At 35.6% G+C, this 17,490-nt stretch overlaps 1 protein-coding gene and 1 pseudogene across 5 annotated transcripts in view; one reads left to right on the top strand and one right to left on the bottom strand.

Annotated features, from left to right (window-relative positions):
• Positions 1-15,441, top strand: part of Rab27a (RAB27A, member RAS oncogene family) — an 81,835-nt gene extending 66,394 nt beyond the window's left edge. For all 5 annotated transcript variants that reach the window (XM_076848590.2, XM_076848589.2, XM_076848592.2 and 2 more), the window contains exon 6: positions 13,204-15,441. In XM_076848590.2, coding sequence (XP_076704705.1) covers positions 13,204-13,399 — 196 coding nt within the window. In that variant the 3' untranslated portion in view covers positions 13,400-15,441. The remainder of the gene's footprint in view (positions 1-13,203) is intronic.
• Positions 9,790-10,655, bottom strand: LOC143394072 (mortality factor 4-like protein 2; annotated as a pseudogene).
• Positions 15,442-17,490: the final 2,049 nt, after the last annotated feature.

The raw sequence follows: 17,490 nt of genomic DNA, 5'->3' as shown, positions 1-17,490 counted from the left end.
GGGTGTTCTGAAAAAGCCAGGACCCTCTGCTACAAGGATAGCCACATATACCTGACTCAGGGGTTCCAGGAGCTAAAAGAAGGTCTGGGGTGGGTGAAGCAGGTGCAGGTCTGATTGCTGGTTTATATCAACAAGATGAGCCAAGAGATGGGAACAGTATGTAAAAGCATTAAAATGGCTACTGCTTCACTTCTGCCCTCCATATCTCCCCCAGATCTCTTTTGAGGTGTACCCTAAGCAGGAAGGAAATTCTGGGAAATGTTCCCCCCAGCCAGGTTGATATATTAAAGAGGCACTACCCCAGGGGATTCTGGGCAGTGGTGTCCTCTACAGGATATTCATATGTGGTGGTTGAGAGTGATTGGGGAGATTCTGAGGTGGAGGCTGACAAAGGCCCACAAGCAGTTCTGATATGCACCCCACTCTGCCCCACCCCTTGAGAGGCACTCAAGGAAGTAGAAGGGAAACAGGGAGAGGTTAAATACCACAGAGAATGCTGAAATGTTGAGAACTGTGTTGCAAGGAGGTAAAGAGGAAGTAAGCGATGAAGCAATGGAAGCCAGATACCTAGACCATGCTTTTGACAAGTGTGTCTGTAAGGGCAAGAGCAGGACAACTAGAGGAATTAGCTTCAGCTAGCAAGTATATTCTTAAGTATTGGGGAAGAGTCAAGATTGACTTCTCCCTCTGGGCTTCTTCAGCCCTTTGCTTTTTTTCTCTGGTCTGGGTCTCAGAATTCCAGTCTGCCTGGTAGCAGAGAGCCTGGCATTGCCTTCTGTCACATTGGGAATCTGAGGAGTGTGGAGGCTGTTTTTCACCTGTGTCCAGCTCACAACAGCTGTGGAATATTTCACAGAGAGGAGCCCAATCTGTAGTTGTTGAGTTAAAATGAGAAGAAAAGAGATTAACAGATTGGAATAACTGAAACTCTTGAAGAAGATGAGAGAAGGAAGGAAACAGAATTCCAATGGGATTTAGAAAGCAGTGTGATTCTGTAGGCTCTCTGGCACTTTTAGATGAAAATATGGTGGAACAATTTGGCTCATATGTATTTTACAAGTTTTGGCATAAACATTTAATGATTATTTTCAAAGAAATCATGTTTCAGTCTTCATAATTATAACATTTTCATTGGTGGCCAATGTACTAAAAGGACTGTGTCAGTCAGTGCATCCTTGTATTTAACAGTTAGAAAACAAGGGTACAACTTGTGGCATATTTTCATATCATTTACATATTCTGATAAGTTTACATTTTTTTTTGTTACCACAGTCATAAAAACAGATCATAGGTTCACAAGTAGTTTTGTGCCACATATATAAAATGAGAGCTTGTGTCTTAGAAAAACTTTGCAAATTGGTAATGAACATTATAGTGTAAATATGGAACATGAATCTGTGAGTGTTGGAACAAGTATATATGAAAATGAGGACTTCATGCAGCAGCAAAACATGTGCACATGATGATGAATATCAGAAAATTTTTTAGTAGTTTAGGAGTCTATTTACCCCTAATTCTTTAAGCATTTTTTTCTGCACTCATTTTTTTCTATGAAACTTGGTTAAATTATAATTTGAAGCTCTTAGGTCATTTTAAACAAGACAAAATGATCTCTCTGGTAAACCAACTGAGATTTTCCAGAACAAATGGAAAACAGTGCTTTTCAATGTGTTGTATTGAATGCTATTGTCAAGGAAGTCAGAGAAAATAGCAAAAACACAGACTTGTTCAAACTTGGGCACCAGTCAGCCAAAATGATTACTGTCTACACTGTTGTTAAAACATTTTAAAAATAATTACAAAGTCAATGATGAATACATTAGAATAGAAAACAGAATGAAATATTGGCAACATATTCTTTTAGATGATACTGTTAGGTTTCAAATATGTATCAGAATCACTGGACCACTGAGTCTCTCAGAGGCACTGATTCAGTAGGTCTGGGATGCAGCAGATAAATTTACATTTGTCACTGGTTTTCAGATGCTGTTGCTGCTGGTTCAGTATGGCACTTTAGGAAGCTAGCAGGTGTGCATGCTAGCAGATATTTTCCTTGAAGAGAATCATTTATACACAGAATATGAGATGGTTGTTTACTTGCACCCTGCTTGGGTAGAGGAAATGTGCCCAATGACTTTTCATTGGAAAATCCATGCTAAAGAGAGAAGGATTTTTTTTTCCTATATAATTTTATCAGTTATGCTATAGATGGGAAGGGGCACTAGAATTAGTACTGAGGGAAGAGCTAACCACAAGTAAGTAAGCAAGGAATTCATTGTGAGTAAAAATGGTTGGATCAAAATGCTTGTCCTCACTGCTTTATTCAAAGAGGATAGTTTGTGGTGACAATAAGTCATTTTTTTAAAATGCAAAGTCTGAGAGAAGTAGAGAAAATTGTGGGTGTGATCAAAACACGACAACTGAATATACATATTTCATGTTCTGTGCAAAGAAATGGGCAGCAAATTTAAGAGGACTTTTTCCTGACTGAAGGCTGATGGCAGTTGATGAGAAAGGTGATCAAAAGTTTCTGGAACAAAAGAGGAGTTAAAAACATTTATTTGTAATATTAAAAAATCAGTGTAAACCAATTCTTAGATTTTTAAAAATTTTATTAGTTGTTGATGAATCTTTATTTGTTTATTTATATGCGGCACTGAGATACGAACTCAGCGCCTCACACATGCTAGGCAAGCACTCTATAACTAAGCCACAATCCCAGCGCATTTCTTAGATTTTAAGTGGCAGAGTTAGCAGAAGCTGTCTTACCTAGTCTGAGCTAGATGAAACGTGATATGAATCACTTGATCGTTCCCAGTTTGGTTCTTTGCAAACTTGGTGACATCCTTCCTTGATAAGAGAAATAAATTATTGATGTATAATTGGTCATGTTTTAATGGCACACAAATAAACCATAATTGAACATACAAGACTGATTTCCAGAGTCTAATACAACTCAGGTGAGGATCTAGATTTCATTTGCCACAGTCTCCCAGGTTCAGGCAGCACACCATTCCTTTTTCTGTAAATGTTATTCAGTTAGTATCCAGAAGACTATGGAAATACCAAGACTCACTTCTCCTTTATGTGAAAAATTTCTCCACAATTTCTGGATCCACATGTGAATCAAATACAGAGAACCATTTAACAACCATCCAACATACTTACTGTCATTCCTGGCAATTTCTAGCTGGGATTTAGGATCTTCTAGTTTTGAGGGAATAAATAATAGAAAAGAAACCAGCTGGATGTGAATTCTGACCCATGGCTTGAGTGAGATATGAATGCCTTGGTGTAAAACTACAAATAATACCATCCCTCTCATTGATATGAAGCTGTGAACATTTTATTTATTTTTTTATTTTAAAATTTGTGATTAATCTACTTTTAAAAGCACATTAAAATTGCTTGTCTGCATGTACTTCAAATGACCCTTTATAAACTGATATTTAGACAGATTTTTTTCATACCTTTGGCAATACTGCTCCATGACAGTGCTACATTAGCACCACCATGTGGAGAGAGGGAGCAATACCAATTTTTCTATGATTATAAAGGGGGCAGGTGATCCTCTTGAACTTTTGCTAAGATTACTAATTTTTGCCTAATAAGTTTTTGGAAAAGTATCATATTTTTGAGAGAAGAAAAATACCATTGTATGAAAATTTATTGAACCCTGGCTGGGTGCTACAATTGTGCTAAGCACTGAGCATGTGTTATCTTATTTCCTTCTCACCAAGACTGCATGAGCAGAGCGTCTTCCCCTTTACTGATAAAGAGCAGCAGGTCCCAGAGCTGGAGACAAGAATATGAGGAGTTGGCTTTAGAACCCAGAAACTTTATTGCTGTTCTTATTCCTTTCTTTTTGTTTACTCTTTCTTCCCCAACCCCAGAATTTGAGATCTTTTTATATTGCTTTAAAAAACATAAAATATTTAATGAAAGTGCTTAGGTAAAATAGCTCAAACCCCTTCTGAATGTGAACATCAGAAGCTGTGAACATAAAAATATTTCTAACTCCATTCACTTCATCTCCTATATGCAGTCCGACTTTTAAAAGTGAGTACAAGACATATTTCTGTCTCAGGCATCATTTTCTTATGGTAGGAGAGTCTTTTTAATTTTTTTAAATTTTTGTCAAAGAAGTCAAGTTTATTAGATTTGAACAAAAATAAGGAATTCAGCAATGGCAAAATCCTCAAGAGGACTCTGGACTAATTCAATTTAAATGGAGGTCTAAGTGTTAGTTAGCTGTGCTATTCTGGATATAGCAATCTAAATAAAAACATCAAGAAGTGTATTAAAACAAAGTTAGGAAAAGTTTGGTTATGACTTTCATTATCTTTAATAGCAAAAAGAGAAATAATGGAGACTGAAGTTGAAACATTTTGAAGGTTTTATCACCTGTGTTTGCCTGAAGTTCAATATGTCACTTATTTAATTTTTGAAGTCATTTAATAGATGTTGTAAAAAGAAAATTTACCATGGGTAAAAAAATTCTACAATTCACAACAATTTCTTTCTCTTAAATGCACATGAATTAAACATAATCCTTTTAAAAAAATAAAAGGAGGCTCTCTATCATGATCTATATTTTCAAATTTTTATTTTTCTAAATGTTTCTACATTTTTTTCTTCAAAATTGAAGGAGAGTCTTAATTCAGGGTTTTCTCTGTGGATCTTATCTAGTTCACTTTTCCTCTAGCAGCCAAAGAACTGAGAGTGGAATGGAGTGAACTCTAGTATTCATTTATTCCTGAGGACTTACAAAAACCATATTGCCCTAATTATGTAAAAACAAACAAACAAGTAAAAACCCAAAAAACTCTTCTGAGTTGGAAGACTTTGAAGTTGTTAACCTGACTCTTGGTCCCATGACTTGGAGTTTCATAAATGACAGGAAAATATACTTTTATTTGAAAACAAACACAAGTTTGTTACCTGAATTTTGGGTAATAAGTCTAACCTATGTCTTGTAAATATTGCGTATCTTTTTTAAAAATTTTATTTAATTTTATTTTTTATATATTTTTATTTTATCCTTTTATTATTTTTTTATTGCATATCTTTTAATGAATAACTTAAAATTTATAGCTTAACTACTTTACCTTGAAATTCTACCAATTAAATATTGCTTCAGTTAATAAACATTGGTCAATAGCTCATAGCTAAAGAAGCATCAGCCATTTTTATGTTGGTATTAATCAGTAGAAGATCTATTTTTACCAGCATTTTAGTGAATATCACTTGGAGGAACAAGAAGTTTGATAAGGATGTGAGGGAGGCAAATGCTTTGGAGCATGAAACACTTTTCAGAACCTGTATGAGAGAGCCATTCTTGATGTGGGGAAGTATGCTTCTGCCTACAAGAATTAGTATAGCCCAGTACTGAAGATTTTATAAATCAGCTACATTGTACATTAAACTACCATTTGTGAACTAGCAGGAAACTTAATATTTACAATGTTGCTATGACATGTAGCTGTGACTTTACATGATTCAGTGACATTATTTCTTTGGGATGATGTTCCAAGTTTTAAGCAAAAATTTAAATACATTTTGTTAACTAACCCATTTCTATATTGGAAATAAACATTAAATTTCACTATGTGTCAGATTATGATGGAAGTGCTTTAAAACATTAGCTCATTTAATCTTTTTTTTTAAAAAAAACTTTTTAGATGTTGATGGACCTTTATTTTATTCATTTATTTATATGGGGTACTGAGAGTTGAACCCAGTGCTTCACACATGCTAGGCAAGTGCTCTACTACTGAGCCACAACCCCAGCCCCAGCTCATTTAACCTTTATAAGAAAATACTGATATTTGGTATTACAGATGAAGCTATTAAAGCATAGAGGTTAGTAGCTTACCAGAGTTACTCATTTGGTAAAATGTAATACTAGAATTTGAATCCAGTCAGTTCCAGAGGTTATGGCTTTTACCCATTGCATCATACTGTCCATAACTTTCATGCATAAGTTTTAGAGTTTTCAAAGTATTTGCAACTATATTTTCTTATATGTGCTCAAAAGTGACTGTGAAGTAATTTTCAGGAAGTGAGAGTAAAGAAACTGTGGGAAGGAAAAATAGCTCAAAGGAGATTCAGTTGGGAAATCAACTGAGATAGAGAACTCCAGAGTTGGAAAGAAATTTATAATTGACCTTGAGGTAATTTAAAAAATTAGGTGCGCACCTGTAATCTCAGTGACTTGAGAAGTTGAGGCAGGAGCATTACAAGTTTGAGGTCAGCCTCAGCAAATTAGCAAGACCCTGTCTCAAAATAAAGTTAAAAGGACCTGAGATGTGGTAGAGGATGTGGTAGAGTACTTGCCTAGTGTGTACCAGGCCCTCGGTTCATTACCTAGTATGTCAAAAAAAAAAAAAAAAAAAAAAGAAAGAAAGAAAAAAAAAGAGTAGCACATAATTATGATTTAGTATTTAAAGACAGTTTATTCTCAACTACTTTTTAAAAAAATCTTTTTTTCTACTTTTTTTTTTTTAGTTATTTCCAATTTATTCTTGGGGAGGTGAGTTTTAATAGCTTTTCCCTGTAATAATATATTTCTGATTGATAGAATGGTCAAGCTCTCTCCTTAAGTATAAGCAATGTTCCATAGACATTAACTGATTCTTCATGCGTATAAATGAGAGAGATGAAGAAAATCTAAGTATTTACATTTTAAAAATGCTCAATCCAAAATTCTATTCTGTAGCAATATTAACATCACAAACCGTCACCTAGATTTAGCTCAATAACATCATAGGCACTCATTAAAGAAATATTTATTGAATTCAATCACAAATCACATTTAATCAAATATTACATGTGATGAGTGGGGCAGTGGGGAGGGACAGAGATGCACTGTCTTAATTTTGTAACAAGGAGACTAATGAAGATAGAAGAAAAAAGACTGATGGTAACCAAAGACATAATCAGACAGGAAGTTTGAAACCTCCCAAGACTGTCTTTTTGTCCAACAAACTCAACTGTGATTGAGATATTTTGGAGTCAGCAAATGAAAGGGCAATAGGACGTGGACATGCTGGATTCCATGGAGGACTGTGTCTTGCAGACCTTGCAGAGGGTTAGATAAGTGCCCAGATGAGGCGATGGTTGGTCAGCCAGTGTTTCACAGGCGGCTCACACAGGAGAGAAGTGCACAGTTCTGTTGCCAGCCTTTCGGCTTCTGGAGAAAGTGTGTTGACAAGATAGTGTCATGAGGAATCAGAATGGAGAAATCACTTTCTATTCCCACACATATCCCCTTAACATGTGTCTTAGTAATATTCCTGCCGGATTATGTCTTTCATTACTGTTTTGGAACAGTTCTGGAAAAAACATTAAAAAGTTACAAATAATTAAAAAAACTAAGACTTTAGAAGATCTCCTGTAGAAGCTGTTACTTGCAAGAAACAGTAAAAGAATGAGGGAACTGGTAATGTGAGTCACTGAGGTAGAGCTAACATGCTATGAGAATACAGGAAAACAGATAGTCCAAGAAGAGTGATCATGGAGGATTTTAGAGTTCTGCTAAATTTAAGGAATGTTTTACTGAATCTAGCTGCAGACCCCCTTCCCCTGAGGTGCTACATCTTTCTTTTGTGTTTTTTATAGTTGAGAACATTTTGGCTAGATGCTTTGCCAAATGGTGTAAAGGAAATCAACAGTTTGAGGTTGTAAAGTTTTATCATCAATTTTTATGTATTTATTAAGAATCAGGAAGAATTTTTTAGTTGATTAATTGATCCTCAGGAAGATTGATTTCTCAAGATGATATGAAAAGTAGTCTTACTGTTTTGAAAAAATGCCTTGTAAGTTATTTAAAAAGTTACATATATATATCACAAGTGCTTGAATCATAGCACAAATGGATATATGAGATTAGATGGTCTTGAGGAATGCAGATGCTACAGAATTCAAAATGTCTTAAGTGTATGGTCCAGGAGTACAGCCTGGAACTGACAGATAGCAACACCTTTGACAAACATTGCCAGGGCCCTTTGATTTCTCTCCAATTTCGGCTTTTTTTTTTTTTTTTCCCAGCAAGTGAAAGAGATCTATCCATTTTGGAAATCTTCACACAAAAAATAAATTTTGGAACCAGTAAAACCTATGGTTAGGCCGGTTACACTGGTATTAGACAACTCTGGATCCAAATTCTAACTGTTTCTTTCTAGCATTGTGAAATTGGGCTAATTACTTCATTTTTCTGAGCCTCAGTTCAATCATTTGTGAAACAGGAATATTGTGTACCTGAATAAAACCGTGGCCATATGTAATGAGTTCATGCACATAAAACACATGCATGTTTTTAATAATTATTACTGAGCTACCCAATTTCCCCCTTCATTTTAAAATAAATAATATATACCAACTTCTTTCAATCCAGGCAAACTAGAATGCTGTAAAGAAAATAAGAGGAACCCCAAAGCAAAAAGGAGGGGGTCCCCAAAACATGATAATAGTTCCAGTTCAGAAAATATTTAATAGCGTGTTGTAAAAGTTGAAGTCAACTATATTATTTTCCCCTTTTAGTTAGTAGTTTTGGAAATCAGTATCTAATAAACCCTGAGAGAACACTGAAGACCTTTGTGGGGAGATAGGAAGAACCCCATTTTCCATTTAGACCTCCTAGAGTCTCTGGGCCTTTCTTGCCAGAGGTCTAGTTTAAGAACTTTTTCTTCTAGATAAAAATGAAAGGGGAGTAGGATACGGGCATGCTGTAATCAGTGGAGCAATCCTGTCTTGCAGAACACACAGATCCTGTTCTCCTCCCTGAATCCATTCTCCTTTCCACCTCCTCTGACAAAATCACCCTGTCTCCTTCCTACACAACATTGTTGGAAGACAACATCCATGCCCTACCCCTTCCCTTTTTCACAGAATTCCATTTTCTTTCTTTATCTGTTTTGCTTTGAGAGGACTTACTATTCAGGAGATGCTGGTGTGAGCCCCAAGCCCAGCCTGACTAATTGACATAAGCCAGTTATGATGCTTTCATTCCTTTTTGTTGTTGTTGTTTTGAAATTTAGAAACAAATTTTATTTAAGATCTGAAGTACTATTCCTAAAATATCAACTTTTCCAGAAAACTGTGACTACACAATAACACATTGCCTCTATCATGTTAGAATGTACATTAGACTCAAATACAAAAACCAAGAAACAAACCACCATCCTTCACCAATTTGAGGAAAGATAGAATGCCTACACAATGACAGGCATAGATTTGCAGAGGATGGGATATTTTACTTTAAGCTCCATTAAAAAAAAAGAGCAGAAATGTGGGTTTTGGGGTATATACATTAAGTTGAAGCTTTGACTCTAGGAATCAAGGAATTTTGACACATAGCATTTAACACACATTAGAAAATTGTGTAGTGTCAAGGGATAGAACCATCAGTGTTCATGTGGTGTTGTCAACTAGGTAATAAAATGTTCTATTAAATGTTTCTTCTTTGTCTAATTACCTCAGAGACTGGTAGCAGCTTTGAAATGAGGAGGGAGTTTTCACTCCTTTTTATTTTCTGTTTAAAACAGAACAGAAAACAAACTGAAACATAAGCCCTGCTATACATTAACAATCTTACTTCATTTTTTTTTTTCTGATACTGGGGATTGAGCCCAGAGTCTAGGCAAGTGCTTTACCATGAATGAGCATCCCTATCCCTGTCTTAACAGTTTTAAAGAACATCAGCTATAGGAAAAAAAAAAAAGCCAAGAACAGAATTGTTCTTGGTGTTTACAGATACCAGATGTAACAGTGAGTGATCAGTAGAACCTCTCACAGAGCTTTGTGGTATTACTGAGCAGAAGCTATTTTGTAATTACTAGCGGTTAATAGAGATACAGAATTCTTTGCCAGATATTTTAGGAAATCATGCAGATAGCCCAATAGTAATGTAAGGTTCTTCTCATCAAAGAGAGCATAGGCCAACTTGATCCAATTCTTACAAATAATCTCTGTAGACGTGGCACTCCATAAACCTGGGACACTGGTGCATTAGAGTGGACCAAAAGGATTTTGGCATACTGGGGCCTCTCACATTTGTAGAGCAGCTAAGTGCCCAATATCACATTGAAATACTCTTATTCCTGCCACAACTTTATACACTGCTTACTCCTTATTGTTGACATTTCCCTGTGATTTCTTACAAATTTTAGAATAGCACCTACGTCTTAGCAGGGAGTTGAAACTGCTACTTCTGCGTGGTTACTAAGTCCCACTCCTCAACAAGCCAAGGTTGTAATTATTCAGGGAGATTCACTTTAACTTCCATTCTATTGTTAAATGTCTGTTCACTTTCCACAGTGGGATCTCCCTGCCCCGCTCTTCTTTTCCTGGGGGTAGGATGCTAGAGAGCTTTGCTGGTACTGCCACCATCTCCATTTCCAGGAGTCTTCTGTCCATTCTTTCTTGTCTTCCTCACGGATTCTGAAGGGGAGTTTTATGCAGAGTGCCCCTACCCCCATCTTCCTTGGAGAGTTGGCTCAAGATTCTTTGAGTGTGAATTAGTTGTCTTTTTTTTTTTTTTTTGAGGAGGCACCTTTCACCATACGTCTCTGCATATTGCTTTGAGTTGGTTTTTTGAAGTTGTCTTCTGCAGGTTGTTGTCCACGAGTTTGAAAATCCCTCTTTCTAGAACGCATTCAACCCTGTTTTTATTTCAAACAACAATCTTCCTTCTTTCCCTTCCAAGAACTCCTAATGATTTTCCAGATGGACTCTTACAGATCTTCTGGGATGATCTGGAAGGATGAAGTGGGAGATACAACCCCAGATTCTGTAGTCAGGGATGGTTCTGCAATAAGGATCAGATTTCCTGATCCTTACTTATGACAGACTTAGCTTTTCTGAGGATGACCTGACATGAGAATCCAGTTCTTTCTAGCAGCTGCCATGTGATCACTACTGTGCCCCCAGCTGCCATAGTCACTACCATTCTTTGCCGATGTTTGGATTTGAGCAATGAGATATGAAAGGAACTCTTCCCTCTCTCCTGAGAGATACACACAGAGAAAGAGAATCTTTTCTTCCTTGGAACTTTGGTGGGATGAGATTTCACAGCTGGAATGTTGCCTCTGTGGTCATGAAGGGAGGCAGACTGAGGAAGCCAGAAGGATGGCAGAATCTAGGTCCTTTGGTTGTATTCTTCAGCAACTGAATTACTCAACTCTACAACCTCTCTACTTTGGCCTCATGCAAGATAACAAATTCCCACTGTAACTTATACACATTTGATCCAGAAGTTTGTTACTTTCAGCTAAAAGCATTCTTTCTTTCCAATCCTAGATGTTACACATTTAATACATAGGTGTGTTTCCAGAACAATGTGTAATTATTCTGTGCTCTTTACACAAATGATTTCGTATCAAGCAACCTTTTTTTTGCTTGACATTTAATTTGGAGAATTTTTGCCATGTTGACATACTGTAGGCATTACACAATATTTCACTGTATGATGATAGCACAGTTTATTTATCCATACACTTACTGATGGGCATTAATGTTAAAATTTCCACTATTACAGATGGTACTTCAGTAAATATTTTGTTCAATGATGCCATGTGAACATATGTGAGTTTCTTCAGTTCTGTACTGTCCAATATTGTAGCCAATAGACACATGTGATTATGTGAATTAAAATTAGTAGAAATTAAAAAATTGGTCATTGCTTGCATTAGTCACATTTTAAGTGCTCAATAGTTACAGATTACTATTGGACAGCATAGGCATGGACAATTTCTGTCTTTGTGGAAAGTTCTTTTGGATAGTGCTCCTCTGGGACAGTGCTGCTCAATATTTTTTCACAACATAGCACACACAGGAAATTATAATATTTGTACAGTTCCCTGAGGTGAATAACAAGGCTTGATCAAGGTAGGAGAATACTGGCTCAGGGACTCTGGCTGCCCGAGGCCATTCTCAGTTGCCTCAAGGTGTGAGGGTTCCATGATATCTCCATGGTAACTCATGTACTGTGCACCACTAAGTCTACACTTAACCTTAGAATGTGTATCTAGAAGTGGTATTGCTGGTCCATAGTACATACACATATTGTTTCCAAAGTAGTTTTAATTGTCCATTCCTGCACCAGCAGTAAATGCAAGGTCCTCTTTTCCTGTAGCCTTGGGAGCACTTGGTAGTGGGAGACTCTATATTTTTGCCAATGTGATGGATGTGAATTAATTAATACGCCATTGCTTTAATTTGCATTTCCCTTGTTTTTGGTGAGGTTGAACATTATTTCACTAATGTTATTTCTTTCTGAGAATTTCCTGTTCAGATTCTTTGTCTATTTTTGCAACACCTATTTATCATTTTAATTAACTTGAATTACTTATATTTTTTGGATACTAGCTCACTTGTTAGTTATATTAACACAACCATTTATTTTGGTCAGTAACTCACCTTCTAACTTTGTTTATGATATATGCCATGGCACCAAAGTTTAATTTTATTATTATTATCAAGATTATTGAGCTGGGTGCATGTCTATAGTCCCTGCTACTGGAGGCTGAGATAGGAAAAGATTCCTAGAACCCAGGAGTTTGAGGTCAACTTCAGCAACATAGCAAGACCTGGTCTCAACAAAGCAAACACATAACACAAACAAGATTATCAAGCTTTTCCTCTGTGTTTGAGCTATAAATATTTCCTTGTGTAATAAAGATATTCTCTTACATTTTCTTCTAAAGTTTTTCAAGTTCTACTTTCACATAGAGGAATTTCATTTCTTATATCAAGAATTAATTCTTAAATTTTTAAAAGTCAAGAAAGTTCCCATTCTATAATGTTTGTAAAATGTATATTCCATAAATATATTTTCTTAAAAATAAATAATCTTTGGAAGTGTCTAAGACCTCTAGTTTTTTTAAAAAATATATTTTTAGTTGTTGATAGACCCTTATTATTATTTTTTTATTTATATGTGGTGCTGAGAATCAAACCCATGCTTTACACATGCCAGGAAAGTGCACTACTGCTGAGACCCAGCCCCAGCCCCTACAACCTCTAGTTTTACATTTCTATTAGGAATACAGTGTGGATTATTTTATTTTTCACTTTACACTGGGGTGGTTAAATGTTTGTCATCTTGTATATTTGTATTCAACTTTTTTTTCTCTAATTTGAATTACCACGGATAAAGGTCACTGTCTCTCCCCTCCTGTTATCTGGGTTGTCTCTGTCTTCCAGCATACCCTACTTTGAAACTAGTGCTGCCAATGGGACAAACATAAGTCAGGCGATTGAGATGCTCCTGGACCTGATAATGAAGCGAATGGAACGGTGCGTGGACAAGTCCTGGATTCCTGAAGGAGTGGTGCGATCCAATGGCCACACCACTACAGATCCATTAAATGAAGAAAAGAAGGGGATGTGTGGTTGTTGAAAACTCAAGTGTGCGACACCATATTTCAGATGGCCCATGTCTGTGACCTTCCCTATGGCTGACACAAGGCACAGTAAGATTAATAGGCTTGTGTACAAACTGCTTCTCCCCATCTCCCTTAGACCTACTAACTAAGCATCCAGTCTTTAATTTGTTGCAGCTTTGTAAACACTTAAGATTCAGCCTGAGAGTTAGGAAAAATATTTCACAGAGCCAAAAGTGCCTTTTACAACCTTAGCCCATGAGGGTAAATCATTCAAGAATTCAAGAATTGGTAACCACAGAAGAGTGTATTACACGGAAAATATTACCTGCCTTAATGCAAATAGACCTGGAGTCTCACATTAAGATCTTAGGTATAGTTATGAAATAATCACAGTTTTGAATCCAAATTTACAAACTCCTACCATAGATGACCTTCTAAAATCGCCATTTTAACCACTTGAATGTTAAATAAGAATATAAATACACATTAGATTAGTGTCTTTGAGCATTAATTCGATGTAAGCATTCCCTTTAACATGAAATAGAGGGCAAATCATGGCAGAATCTATAGATCCTGGATAAACTGGATTGATGATAAACTGATCGTGACTGTAGACTCATCATGATTTTTGGTTGGTTGGAAAAGGGTTGGGGTTTGAGGCAGAGGTGGCTTAATTAGTATGAGCAAGTAAAGCTACATTCCCATTGCTCTAAGGACCAATAGAAGGATCAGGAACTAGATATCACAGCTTCAGTTCATTTATAGTTGGCCTGTATCCTGGGCACGGCTGGTGTTTATGCTGTATATGTGATAAGTAAATATTTAGCTTGTTTTTCTTTATATTTATAATGTTGGTCTGGCATCCTCTGACTGCAATTTCAATTAGCTTATAGACTACTAATCTTCTGTCTTCACCATTAGGTTCTGTATGGTTGATATTTGCAACTTGTTTTATTTTTTCATTGGTGCAATTGAAGAAATTTGTTTTTAATTGTGTAGAATGTTTGCTATTTGGCAGAAGATAGATGGATTTGTATTCTAGTTCAATCTAAGAGAAACTGAAGTGTTCTATAGCTTGTATTTTTCACTGGGATCATGGGTGTTTACTGTACTTGCTCGGTCTTGCCAAGATCATGTATTCTGCTGTATTGCCAAAGCGTCTTCATACCAAATTAAAGGTGGTTTTAAAATATACTTCATGGAAATAGCTTATAAAGTTCAAAGGTATTTCATTTTGAGGAAAATTCTTATTTATTAAAGTGGTTTAAATATTGTAGAGTAAAATTTCTAGAGAGCTTAGTGGTTGTTTAGAAGAAATATCACTTATTATAATTTAAATAAAAATAAATGTATTTTGTGGCAGCAAATATTTGGCAGAACTGTAACTAGAAAAATACAAGTAGGAAGAAAAAATTACTTTCCAATAAGTTTCATCTGGCCTTTTATTGAGCACTTACCATGTTTTTTTTGTTTTTAGCTCTTGCCTTTTTACCACTCCTGTAACAAACCTAACCATGATACTAAGATTTTACATATTTCTATTCTTGAAATGAGGGCTTCTTTTAAATACCAAATAAGTCATTCAAGACTACACATTTGAACAGTATTCTAATGAGGAAGATATCCAGATGTTTCAAGGGCAGGGCCATAATCATACAGCAGTGCCTTCTAAAGCTGCCATAAGACTTCAGTGGAGTGTGCCTTAATTAAGCAGTTATATATCAGGGCACATTTTATGTGGTCTATTTGTATAATTAAAAGTAAGACAAGGTTTCAGTTTTCAAGAAACAGATGTATAAGTAGCTACAAATTCTATTGGCCTTAAACACAGCACTCAATCAAATGTATGCATAACAGTGCACACTCAAGAACCATCTTTATTAATTAAATAACCAGTATTCTCTTTGAAAATCATTTGTTTAAATTTGATATCAAAGTACCATATTTTTGTGTGTCAATGTATTTTTCTATTTACAATCCTGTGTAAAAGTAAAGCATATCTTCAGTGAACCTTATGCAAATTAAGCGATAATAAAAGAGTGATCTAATCTGTCAAGTTTGTGTGTGACCATAACTTCATTTCTCATCACAATATTTCCAATCACAAAAAGGTTGTCATGCTAAGGGACACATTCCATTAGATGCTCATTATGGTCCAGTAAAATAACATTCTGGAATAAATAATTCAAAATATTATGATCTCATATTTATTGAGCATCTATATTGTAAAAAGTGTTGTACTAGGCAACTCAGATAAACAAAACAAGGATGGTTAAGGCTTGAATTAAGATCAGAACTGAGAGACAATGGAAGAGACAATGGGAAGGGTATATTTACTAACTGGATGAGGAGGAAATTTGTAGAGAGGCAGCCAATATGACCTTATTTCCTATCACTGTCCTTATCACTCACATTTTTCTGGTGCATCAGCTTCCTTGGATCAGTGAGTATGTTCCTGCCTCAGAGCACTTGCAATTGTTGTTCCTGCTGTCTCGAATGCTAGTATTCCATGTTATCTGTGTGGCTTCCTTTTCTACCCTTTTAGACTGTTCATATGTCACCTGGTCTAGAAGGACTTTACAGACAACTTTATATAAAATAGCAGTCACTCCCTTTCATAGCCCCAACCAAACTGTCATTCTCTGACCCATTATCCTGCTTGCTTTTCTTAATTTCACTCACAGCTACTCAATATATTTATATTTCTCCCCATTCACTAAGATATAAGCTCCACAAGGACAGAGACGGGTAGTTTGTCAAAATTGTTTTGCCATCATGTAGAAATGGGCCTGGTATATAACTGGTACTCAAATGTTTGTCAATTGAGTAAAGAACTTAAGAGGTAGGAGGATCAAGTGAAAGAGTTTTTAAAACAGGAGTCACTATTGATGTTAAAGATACTGGAATAGAATTTGAAAACAAAAACAGAATAAAAATGTTTAGAAAGACTCATATCTAATAGGTTTGTATTGATTCATTATAAGAAATTAGGAAATTTGAGAAGTACATTCTTATCCTGTCATTCATATCAAGATGGCTAACAATCTAAGAAATGTTCAATAAGGAATATTTCGTTTTGCATTTTTATAAATGAGACAGTTGTATTTTCCAGGTCTTTTTTGACAGTGGGTGATTATATAACTAGAACATGTTTCCATTATAAAATACTTAGATAATGCTGGATAAAATTTAAAGAACCTATCTTAAATGTATAATTTCTCAAGAAGGTAAGTGATGCCCCAAGACTATCTTTTTCTCCTCAAAAAGGACAATAGAAGCAACTTCAAACAACTTGATGCTGAACGTGGTTTGCTTTGGGTTTGGTTTTGCCAGTATCAGTAGTCGAGATGCTTGGTCTTAACAGCTATGTACTGTTTGAATCTGTTAGAAGTAGGGTGCTGGAACTGAGAATTCTCTTTCCCAAATACACAGCCAGGATTTGGTCTATGTCCTTAGTTTCCTGTGACAGCTTATTAACCATAAGTCTGCTCTTTACAAGGTTTGAGATTCAAGTTTATATAGTCTAATTTTTCTAAGAAAAATAAACTAAAAGTTAACATTGAAAAACTTGACTCTCTGTGGAATGAATAAAAGCAATCAAAATTTGTTCAGAAGAAACATCTCTACATAGACCTTGTTAAAATCCTGAAGAAAACACCCAACTATGGTTGAGCCACAATTTCAAATTACAATCCATTCCTTCCTAACCCTTACTCCAATCATGAATAATGCCAAGAGGAATTGGCATTTAAGAAATTCAAATAATGTATTCAAAAGGAGACCACAAAGTACAAATGTTTTTAAATAATTACAAACACTAAAGAAATGAAAAATCTGGGTGAAGAAGACGACAGTATTAAAGATGTTGGACTGAGTTAAGTCATAATAAAAAAAAATTCCAGAATGAAAACTATAGAAGATAGCTGAATTTTCCATTAATGATAAAAGACACACGTCCTCAGACTCAGGTATCATATGTGCCAAAACAGGATGAACGAAAAGAAAAACAATATTGCCAAGATTTCATAACCATTAGTGGAATACGTTTTTCTCCCCTTCCTTTTGGGTTTAATTATAGTAATTCTGAAAGAAAATAAAAACTTGT

The sequence above is a fragment of the Callospermophilus lateralis genome, chromosome 3 (genome assembly GCF_048772815.1).
Source record: "Callospermophilus lateralis isolate mCalLat2 chromosome 3, mCalLat2.hap1, whole genome shotgun sequence".
In the NCBI taxonomy this organism is placed as follows: Eukaryota; Metazoa; Chordata; class Mammalia; order Rodentia; family Sciuridae; genus Callospermophilus; species Callospermophilus lateralis.
Note: the sequence above shows the minus strand (reverse complement) of the source record. Positions and strands in the feature narration are given on the sequence as shown.